This window comes from Cherax quadricarinatus, chromosome 91 (assembly GCF_038502225.1).
Source record: "Cherax quadricarinatus isolate ZL_2023a chromosome 91, ASM3850222v1, whole genome shotgun sequence".
Lineage (NCBI taxonomy): Eukaryota > Metazoa > Arthropoda > Malacostraca > Decapoda > Parastacidae > Cherax > Cherax quadricarinatus.
The window spans coordinates 14,506,464-14,518,715 of record NC_091382.1 but is presented as its reverse complement, the minus strand read 5'-3'; the positions used below and the strand labels follow the sequence as shown (position 1 = coordinate 14,518,715).

Genomic DNA, 12,252 nt, shown 5'->3' with positions numbered 1-12,252 from the left:
TTAATATATTTATAGATGTGGTTGTAAAGGAAGTAAATGCTAGGGTGTTCAGGAGAGGGGTGGGATTAAATTTTGGGGAATCAAATTCAAAATGGGAATTGACACAGTTACTTTTTGCTGATGATACTGTGCTTATGGGAGATTCTAAAGAAAAATTGCAAAGGTTAGTGGATGAGTTTGGGAATGTGTGTAAAGGTAGAAAGTTGAAAGTGAACATAGAAAAGAGTAAGGTGATGAGGGTGTCAAATGATTTAGATAAAGAAAAATTGGATATCAAATTGGGGAGGAGGTGTATGGAAGAAGTGAATGTTTTCAGATACTTGGGAGTTGACGTGTCGGCGGATGGATTTATGAAGGATGAGGTTAATCATAGAATTGATGAGGGAAAAAAGGTGAGTGGTGCGTTGAGGTATATGTGGAGTCAAAAAACGTTATCTATGGAGGCAAAGAAGGGAATGTATGAAAGTATAGTAGTACCAACACTCTTATATGGGTGTGAAGCTTGGGTGGTAAATGCAGCAGCGAGGAGACGGTTGGAGGCAGTGGAGATGTCCTGTTTAAGGGCAATGTGTGGTGTAAATATTATGCAGAAAATTCGGAGTGTGGAAATTAGGAGAAGGTGTGGAGTTAATAAAAGTATTAGTCAGAGGGCAGAAGAGGGGTTGTTGAGGTGGTTTGGTCATTTAGAGAGAATGGATCAAAGTAGAATGACATGGAAAGCATATAAATCTATAGGGGAAGGAAGGCGGGGTAGGGGTCGTCCTCGAAAGGGTTGGAGAGAGGGGGTAAAGGAGGTTTTGTTGGCAAGGGGCTTGGACTTCCAGCAAGCGTGCGTGAGCGTGTTAGATAGGAGTGAATGGAGACGAATGGTACTTGGGACCTGACGATCTGTTGGAGTGTGAGCAGGGTAATATTTAGTGAAGGGATTCAGGGAAACCGGTTATTTTCATATAGTCGGACTTGAGTCCTGGAAATGGGAAGTACAATGCCTGCACTTTAAAGGAGGGGTTTGGGATATTGGCAGTGTGGAGGGATATGTTTTGTATCTTTATATGTGTATGCTTCTAGACTGTTGTATTCTGAGCACCTCTGCAAAAACAGTGATAATGTGCGAGTGTGGTGAAAGTGTTGAATGATGATGAAAGTATTTTCTTTTTGGGGATTTTCTTTCTTTTTTGGGTCACCCTGCCTCGGTGGGAGACGGCCGACTTGTTGAAAAAATATATATATATATATATATATATATATATATATATATATATATATATATATATATATATATATATATATATATATATATATATATATATATATATATATATATATATATATATATATGCAATAAGATCACAGTAAACAGGTGATTTCAAAATATGCAAAACAACCACTCTATCAGATCCCACAACGGTTAACCGTTGTGGGATCTGTTAGTGACGTGCTGGCCGACCCCTTATATAGCTTCCTTGGATGCTTCACTTTCATAGTTCCTTGATAATGTGAGTAGTCACGAAAGCGCTTGGAATTTCTCTATTCTTTCAGAGTGGTTGTTTTGCACATATATATATATATATATATATATATATATATATATATATATATATATATATATATATATATATATATATATATATATATATATATATACATATATATATATATATATATATATATATATATATATATATATATATATATATATATATATATATATATATATATATATATATATATATATATATATATATATATATATATATATATATATATATATATATATATATATATATATATATATATATGTTGTAGGTGGCCAAGCGAAATGTAGACTGTAAGCCTACATGCATAGTTTTTAATAGTTTCCACCAGAGGGCAAGCCTGGTGGGCATGTCACCTCAAACAGCATCACCCTGCCTCTCCCTCACATAGCATCCAGGCATCCTAGAGTCAATAAGGCCTACTCCTCTCTCGCTCGCAGGCATGGCCCCCCACCCAGAGCCAGGTCAACTTAAACACACTGCCTGTGTACCCACGATATCGCAAATAAAGTAAGAAGCCTCCGAAGCCTTCAAAAATGACATAATCATCGCATTGCACAGGACCGCCAAATCCTTCAAGAATCAAGCACCCAGCAGAGCTAGGTAGAAGCGTAGTATGAAAATAGGTCAGGGGCGCCCATGCCACCGCATATCCTCGGATCAAGATAAAACACCTAGCTGGGCTGGGTGCTTGATTCTTGTAGGATTTGGTGGTCCTGTGTGTTAGAGTGTCATATGATTTTCGCTCACCATGAGGAGTTCCAAAACGACATGGGATCGAATTCTTGCCTAATCGCAGTGTTGTTATTGATGATATATCACTTGTTCATGGTTACAAAAATATATATTCTGCTTGAGGAGGCTAGTACACCAAATAGGATGAGGTAGAAACAACGAAGAACCAGGAGGCTACTGTAGAATCATCGAACCCATTCTCTGTGCAACCGGACGTATGACACTCGATTACTGGGAACGTCACGAAGAATTGAAATAGGAGACAGAGGGTTTGCTTTCCTGGGGCTGGGATGGATGATATTGTTAGCCGGTTTGATAACATCATGAATAGTAATGGGATCAGTCCTATTATCTGCCTCAGTGCTGGAGGCAATGATGTAGGAAAATGAAGAAGTGAGGATTTAGTTAAAAGGTATAGAACAGCAGTAGACACAATTAGGAAGATGGAGCGCCCTGTTTTATGTGGCATTTTGCCAAGTAGGAGTGATGGAAATGAATAATTGTTCAGAGAAATTGGTATTGATTGTTGGCTGTGCAAACAATGTAAGAACAATGCAGTGCCATTCACTGAAAACTAGGACCACTTCTAAGTTAGAAATAACATGTATGCCAAGGATGGGGTTCACTTATCCAGGGCAGGTGTGGGTTTTCTCGCTAGTTCAGTTGAGGGGGTTGTTAGGACTTTAAACAAGGATTAGTTAAATGTAGGGGTTTGGGAACAGAAAATAATGAGTGTGTAAATATTGACTTTGGCTTTGAAATTATGAATCTTGATAATAACAGCCATTGAGTAACACAAGGTAATGATAATAACACAAACTCTATAAAAGTAAAGCTGAATGGGAAAAAGGTGAAGAAGAACAAGCTAATAATGTATTTTATACTAACAGTCGAAGCACTAGAAACATGGTATGATATTAAGAGTCGGTATGTGATTGTTGAGTGTCATACTAAAGGGTTTAAGTCGTTCCATGTAGACAGATATAATGGGAAAGGGGGTGGAGCTGCATTACACGCACGAGAAAATATAAATTGCCTAAAAACAGGTATTAAAATTGATAGATTGGTAACAAAATATAAATTCTGTTAGAGTCTTTCTTGAAGATCATTCGTTGACCACTGCATTGGAGGCAACCAGGCTGGCTGACACTTTTGAGACTAACCGCTCCTTGTCCAAGTGGTCTTATCTTTCTTCCCAACAGCCAGGCATGAGTACAGACCATCAGAGTTCCTGACTGGAAAACGAAGTGGTAGGACGAAGGTGAGCGACGACGCCAACCAAGTCACCTGGTGAGCTACAATATCAAACTCACGGTCAACCTGGTGAGCTACAATATCAAACTCACGGTCAACCTGGTGAGCGACATGAAACTCATGCTCAACAAGGTAAACAACGACATCAGTACACAGACTGGCACAAGCCACAAAAGCAGCAGGGAGCCTAAAGAAAACAGAGGTAACATGTTTCAGTTGCCATAAACCCAGCCATGTTAAATTCAACTGCCCCGCTAAACCCCAACAGTTAGGCAAAATAAGAATCCTCCCAATTTGAGATGAATCAGGAAGAAGTAGAGTGTGGTTTGGCTCCATACTACAGTACTTGCTATATCTCCCTTATGGAGAATTCAAAGATAACTGAAGAACATTTAGGGATACCGGGGCTTATTGTTACCTAATAAGACAGGAAGTACTTCCCTTCTCTGATAAAAACGTCATTGCACTCATCAGTTCTTTTAGAAGCATTTGGAGGAGCAGTATTTATGTCCCTTCACATAGAACATATGTGAATAGTAAATATTACACTGGATATTTGACTTCAGGTGTTTCTGAAGGATTTTCTATGAAAGATGCAATGTTATTACTAGGTAATAACAGACTTGGAAATATAAACACTTAAGCAGAATAATGTGATCCTTTAATGACAACGTTTCGCCCATGCAGTGAGCTTCATCAGGCCACAAACATATCTATTTGTGACTTGATAAAACCCAGTGTGGGCGAAACGTTGTCAATAAAAGATCACATTATATTGCTTAAGTGTTTATATTTCCATTGTGTCGATATTTTATACCATTTATTTCCAATAAAATTCTTAATTCCACAGTGTCCAGAAACTATAATGTCTAATCCTTCTCCGATATTGGCCATAACTCTGGTAAAATCCCGTGGGATATCTGTTGAGAATGCTGACCCATCCTTGGACGACTCTGAATAAGAACTAGACAATTTGTTTCACGAGAAAATTGGCCAGAGCCTCGTAAATTTAGTGAAAAGACCTAGATCGTCTTCCTATTCCAGGGTTGCATTATTGACAGATATCTCTGTTTCCATGCCTGAGGGACTGGTAACGAGGTAGAGGGACGGCAATAGACAGACTGGTAATTCCTAAAAAGTTTAGATCACAAATATTAAATATAGCTCAAAATTCTTCGTTAGGAGACACTTTACTAGCCAAAAATAAGGGAAGATGCGAAAAATCACATCCGCTGTTGTAGGAATGTCGGAAAGCAGAAAAGCGTAGACACCCCATTAAACCTGCACCACTCCATCCCATACCTGCAGACGGAGAAACGTTTGCAGAGTTAATCATTGATTGTGTAGGTCCATTACCTAAGTCGAAGTCTGGAAAGCAGTACTTGTTTACTATTATGGAGAAAGCTACTAGGCACCCAGAAACAGTCCTAATGTGCAGTATCAGTACAAAAGCCATAACTAAATTTTTTTCCACTGTGGTGGTAAAATTAGTACCCTGGTCACTCTGGATAGATTTAGGAATGCCAAAGTAGAAAATAAATTTAGTTATGGCTTTGGTACTGATACTGCACATTGGGACTGCTTCTGGGTGCCTAGTAGCTTAGCCCATAATAGTAAACAAGTAAATTTAGCACCCTGGTCACTCTGGATAGATTTAGGAATGCCAAAGTGCTTAGGAAAGCATTAACTAGGCTAGGAATAATTCACAAATTATCTACTGTCTATCATCCTCAGTCCCAAGGCGCCTTCGAAAGATTTCAACAGACATTAAAATCTATGATGAGAACATATTGCATGCATTTCCCTACAGACTGTTGCTCTTGCAAAGTACTCTATCAAAGGCTTTACTGAAATCCAGATAAACAACATCACATTCTTTATCACTGTCTACTATCTCAAATGTTTTATTGAAGAACATCAGTGAATTTATAAGGCAGGAACGACCTCTCGTGAACCCATGCTGAGATTCATTAATCAAATTATGCTCTTCAAGGTGGCTTCTAATAATATCAGCTATAATTGATTTTAATAATTTGTCTACTATTGACGCCAGGCTTATTGGACGATAATTTGATGGATGGACTTTTCCTCTGGTTTAAATATAGGAACTACATTAGCCATCGTCCACATCTCTGGCACAACACCAAATTGGATGGACGCATTAACACGCTCGTTAATGGATGGCTAAGTTCCAACTTGCATTCCTTAAACACCCTTAAAAATAATTCATCAGGGCCGGGGACTTTTTATGATTCAGCTTATCTACCTGTTTGATAACCATTTCCCTCGTGACAGTAATGTAACTTAATTTGTTATCTTTTTTAACTGAATAATTGTCAATTTCTGCGATATCATTTATGTATTCCTGTGTAAAGACTGACATGAAACAACCAATAAATAGACAGCATATTTACTGTTCTTTATCAGTGAGATGTTCATCCCCAATTCTCAGATATCCTACTTGTTCCCTGACTTTTGTCCTATACACTAGAAAAAACCCTTTTGGATTAGTCTTTGATTCATTAGTAACTTTAATTTCATAGTCACGATTATCCTTTCTAATCCACTTTTTCTACTTCTCTCTTAAAATGAACGTATTGGTCAATAAGGTTAACCTCTCCTCCTTTGAATGCACCTATAAATTCCTTCTTAATCTTCTAATAAATGCTTCAGTCTATTATTAATCCATTTAGGGTCATTCTTATTTGACCTAATTTATCTCTTGAGAATTTATATACTCTCTGCACGTTGCACAATATTAAGAAAAAAAATCATAAACGCAGATCCCTTCGTTATCGAATGATCATCGACAATATAATCATTTCCAAGATTACCCCAATCGAGACTAGACACGTGTTCCCTAAGTCCACTACAATCGGCAGAACGATAATTGAGGACTTTCACGGTATTATCCTTATTCTCGTACTCCCAGGTAATATTAAACATAATAGATTTGTGATCACCTGCGTCAAGCTCTTCAGTGATCTCCAGACTATTTACAAGGGTTTCTTTATTTGACAAGACTAGGTCAAGCAAATTATTTCCCCTGGTAGACTCTGTTACAAATTGTTTCAGGAAACAGTCCTGAACTACTTCCAGAAAGTCACTGGACTAACGATTACCAGTCAAATAAGTCTAGTCAATTTGACTAAAATTAAAATCCCCAACTATTACCACATTATCGCGTCTAGGAGCCAAAGAAGTCTCCTTCCATCGTTTTCTATGCCAAGAGTTCGGTATATTACACTTAAAATTTGTTTTATTTTTTTGCTTTCTAGAAATTCTATCCACACAGATTCTGTTAATAACCAATTTATTTTTATAACTGTTTTAATGCAACAATTTATATTTTCTGGTACATATAATGCAACTCCTCCCCCTATCCCATAATATCTACCTGCATGAAAAAACTTAAGCCCTTGAATATTTCACTCAGCAATCATATCCCGACTCTTTAATTTATACCATGTTTCAGTTATTGCAATGACATCAGATTTCCCCTCACATGCTACCAAGCGTAATTCATTATGTTTTATGTATTTCGGCTGTTAGTATTTGGAAAACTACTGGTGATATAGGACACATATGTAGATAAATGGTTCAGAGAACCGACAAGATGAGAAATTCTACACAACAGCGGGGTATCAGGACACATATGGTGTATGGGTCAGTAGTTGAACCAACCTCAAATAATATACTACAGCATTATTTTTTTACCTTGAGTCGAAGCTTTCCTATAGGTGGCTTAGCAAATGGAATAGAATGGAAGGAGTAAAATGGTTTTCCTTCAGTGGAGAACTCCTTGAAACCAGCAATCCTTCCATCCTGTGTGGCAACCACTGGCCTCTCTCCCGCTTCACTATCTGTGGCTGCTCCCGTGGCTGCCATCACTACCATTGCTGCTATCACTGCATACCTCATCTTGACCACCTGGAAATGTAAACTGTAATGTAAACCGAGTTGTATATAAGAGTATAATTGTTGATTGTTATAATATTGAAAGGAAAGCACTGAACTTACAGGTGTTATGCCTCGCCTGGTAATGAGATGCATTACCTGAGAAGAAGGTAAAGTAACTCATATTCCTTTTATCAACAACCTTCACCGGCATCTATTTTTAATACAATTATTTTTAATTCATTATTTTGAATACATTTAAGACTAAAATATTAATAAAACTACTACTATTAATACTAACAATGAAAGAATAATTATAATTATTATTATTAGAGATCCATTTAGTTTAGTTATTATGTGGGCATCGACAAATTATGATACTGTTATAGAAGCTGTACTAGAAACTTCCAACTTGTTACCTGTGAGTTACCAACGTGCATTTCCTGCGTGGCAGAGAAGACGAGATCAAAGGTGTGATGTATTAGCAAGTGAGGAAAAGACTGCTTGGAGAGGTGGTCCAGAGCAACAGATTACATTACTTTTGGCAGCCTCATTCAGCTGATACTGCATGAGGATATATATAACTGAATATCTGCTGACATAGAAGAATATCTGATAGACCAACTGGAGACTGCCGCATCAGCAGACAATTATGAGATATTTCACAAACATGTGCGTTCGAAAGCACTAAGGAATGAAGTAAAATGAAAACATCCTTGGAGTTGGCAACCCAAATCAATTGATCAGTGTCGGCCTCACTCTCCTGTTGTTGTAACTTCTCGTACTTTACTCGATGACTCAATCCTAAATACGTTTCTGAGGCAAGGCAGAAATTTGATACCGAGAAGAAGAAAGTTTAATGTACCTACTGAAGGAGAAAAGGACATTCCAAGGAATATTGTAATACACTGGAAAGAGATATAAGAATTTATCGTACTGCTGGTACCCGCACACAAGTCGCATCTTCCTCTTGGATACAACAAAGTTACGAAGAATTTAGCAACAGGTCATATTCTGTTCAAGAAAATATTATTCAAAAAGTATATATGAAGTCCTTACTTGTCTAGAGGAAATATGTGATCGCACGAATCACAGCTAACCGCTGTAATTAATTTCGTAGACTCGGTCAGCTATCTCACCTTGTTAAGATGTACTGTCATTAACCCTTGGCACTTATGCCATGATAGACATCTTGTTAGAAGCCTATGGAGGGACTGTTACGAAAGTTTCTCTTCTTAAGATATATACTGAAACAATTACAATGGCTACACTTCATTAGGTATTTCTAGCGGTGCATTTCCTATCACGTCAATGGACTTTATTATAAGAAATGACGTCCTTCAAGCTGGAATATGTAAAGAACCACATGTCATAGATAATACCACTGATGATAATTATGCCACTGAAGCTTGTAAAGAGAAGCCTATTTCAATACCTCTCAGTGCTATAACTAGAGTTATGTCAATGATTCATCAACCATCCTTACCTGTTGAGTTAGTTGATAATGATTTGAGTCTAAAAATGTTGTCCAGCTATGCACTGGACCAAGTTCAGTACACCACAGATATAAAATTTCTTACTCATGAAGATTTGATCAAGTATCAGTTTATTGATCGGTCTCTAGAGAGACAGATATAAGAGTGAGAGTGAAGCAAAGGATCTCGATAACGGTGTACTGATGGAGAAAAGTACATATAAGTTAACAGCTGACAGTGTTTCCACCACAGTCAAGCATCGGGTCGTTGTATCAGTAACATTTCATGAGTACAGTATAGATTTTGATGTCAATAATCCCGTAAGAGGACATCTGGGTGTCATGAAGACACTAGTTAAGTTGGCGAAACATTTCATTTGACCTATAACAAAAGAAACTGTCTCTGATCATGTTCGACGCTGCCACATCTGTAAAATGATGAGCACGGATGCTGACACCCCGCCCCCAACTTGCTCCTCTTTTTTCTGTACCTGTTTCATTGCTCAAGATAGATTGCTCAACTATCTCGACTGTATTGCCGAGTCAGCCTTCCAACGTCTGATAAACGAGTTGACTTACAACGTAGACGACGTGGAAGCCTACCTTGACGACCTAGTGTATAGTGACGACTAGGAACATTTGCACGTCTCATAGCATTTCCAATGAGCTTGGCTAATTAAAATAAACTCATTTAAAGTGGGCGGCATCTGTAATTATAAAGAAGACGACCACAGTTATTTATCCCACATGAGACTGAGGCAAACTCAGGTTCAACCTTCAGAAAATGCAGGAAAATAGTCCCTAATTCCTGGGTGTGTGGCTACAGTTAAGACAGTCCAATGCATTCATATAAGAGCCCAATTGTTGACTGTGTACTATTGCCGCAATTAAAAATGCATCTACTATGAACAATCCGCCACTAATAGTGTATAATGAATGCTTATCATGGTTAATAATTGCCAATTCTAAAATATTCATTTTAAACCAGGAGGAGCAAGGAAAGATGACTTGCTTTCTGCCAGTTCGCCGGGTTATTACACACTCTGAAGGTTGAAGCAGAGTTTGCCTTGGAATAATGTGGGATGAATAACTGTGGCCATCTTCCTTGTAATTACAGATGCCTCCAATCAACTATAATACTCCATATATATATGTATATATATATATTTATTTATATATATATATATATATATATATATATATATATATATATATATATATATATATATATATATATATATATATATATATATATATATATATATATATATATATGTCGTGCCGAATAGGCAGAACTTGCCATCTTGGCTTAAATAGCAACGTTCATCTTGCCATATAGGACAAGTGAAAATTTGTGTATGCAATAATTTCGCCAAAGTCATTCTGAACCTAACTAAAAAAATATAATTCACTGTGTTTGTTTATTATTAAATTATTGTAAACAAATCTAAAATATATTTAGTTGGGTTAGGCTAAAATAAATTACGCTTGTTATAATAAGGTTAGGTAAGTTTTCTAAGTTCCTTTAGGTGCGTATAAGAGAAATTTTTAGAAAAAATTTTTAGTTCTTGCTAAATTTTTACATATCACGACATAGGTAGTATGTAAAAAAAGGTATATCTTTAAAACGAAAGCCTGTATATGAGAGAAATATGCAAGATTACAGGTAAGCTACTTCTACTTACACTTAGGTCACACTACACATACTGTACAAGCATATTATAACACCCCTCTGAGTTCTTGTTTATTTCCTCTTAATTGATCAGTAAGAGGCGACTTTAGTAACCCCTTCTCCATATTACGAGAAACTTCACTTTTGGGACCTCAGTGGGATACGGCTGGTACGTTATATATATATATATATATATATATATATATATATATATATATATATATATATATATATATATATATATATATATATATATATATATGCAAAACAACCACTCTGAAAAAATAGAGAAATTCCAAGCGCTTTCGTGACTACTCACATTATCAAGGAACTATGAAAGTAAGGCATCCAAGGAAGCTATATAAGGGGTCTGGCCGGCACCTCACTATCAGATCCCACAACGGTTAAACACGTGACGCGCGGCAAGCCAACTTGGATAGGTCCTTGGGACAACTCACCCCACAAACTATTGTCCCAAGGACCTATCCAAGTTGGCTCGCCGCGCGTCACGTGTTTAACCGTTGTGGGATCTGATAGTGAGGTGCCGGCCAGACCCCTTATATAGCTTCCTTGGATGCCTTACTTTCATAGTTCCTTGATAATGTGAGTAGTCACGAAAGCGCTTGGAATTTCTCTATTTTTTCAGAGTGGTTGTTTTGCATATTCTGAAATCACCTGTTTACTGTGATCTTATTGCATAAATAAATATATATATATATATATATATATATATATATATATATATATATATATATATATATATATATATATATATATATATATATATATATATATATATGTCGTGCCGAATAGGCAGAACTTGCGATCTTGGCTTAAGTAGCAACGCTCATCTTGCCATATAGGACAAGTGAAAATTTGTGTATGCAATAATTTCGCCAGAATCATTCTGAACCTAACGAAAAAAATACTTTTCACTGTGTGTTTAGTATTAAATTATTGTAAACAAATCTAAAATATATTTAGTTGGGTTAGGCTAAAATAAATTGTTCTTGTTATAATAAGGTTAGGTAAGTTTTCTAAGATTCTTTTGGACCAAAATTAAAATTTTTTGCATTAACATTAATGAAAATAATATATCTTTAAACGTATAAGAGAAAATTTTCGAAAGGACTTAATTTTAAATGAGTTCTTGCTAATTGACCAGTTTTACATGACTTAAGAAATCGTAATGACACGATTGCAAATAAACCATACCCCCGGCCGGGATTGAACCCGCGGTTATAGAGTCTCAAAACTCCAGCCCGTCGCGTTAGCCACTAGACCAGCTAGCCACAATAAGATTCATCCAACTAGGTATATTTCTACACCATAGGAAGGTTAGCACAGGCACCTCTGTGACCACAAATGCAAGTTTTTACAGACGAATCTCCAGCTAGCGTGGCCGTGACGAACTCTAGCTCAACGGGCTGGAGTTTTGAGACTCTATGACCGCGGGTTCAATCCCGGCCAGGGGTATGGTTTATTTGCAATCGTGTCATTACGATTTCTTAAGTCATGTTGACGGCAGTGAAGGAACTTGAGCTAGAGTTCGTCACGGCCACGCTAGCTGGAGATTCGTCTGTAAAAACTTGCATTTGTGGTCACAGAGGTGCCTGTGCTAACCTTCCTATGGTGTAGAAATATACCTAGTTGGATGAATCTTATTGTGGCTAGCTGGTCTAGTG

At 37.0% G+C, this 12,252-nt stretch overlaps 1 protein-coding gene across 1 annotated transcript in view; it reads right to left on the bottom strand.

Annotated features, from left to right (window-relative positions):
- LOC128702842 (carboxylic ester hydrolase) overlaps positions 1-7,995 on the bottom strand; it is a 69,284-nt gene extending 61,289 nt beyond the window's left edge. Inside the window, exons 1-2 of the mRNA XM_053797270.2 lie at positions 7,841-7,995; positions 7,242-7,454 (exon numbers count right to left, since the gene is read on the bottom strand). Of these exons, the coding sequence (XP_053653245.2) occupies positions 7,242-7,454; positions 7,841-7,861 (234 nt within the window). The 5' untranslated portion in view covers positions 7,862-7,995. The remainder of the gene's footprint in view (positions 1-7,241; positions 7,455-7,840) is intronic.
- Between the last annotated feature and the right edge of the window lie 4,257 nt (positions 7,996-12,252).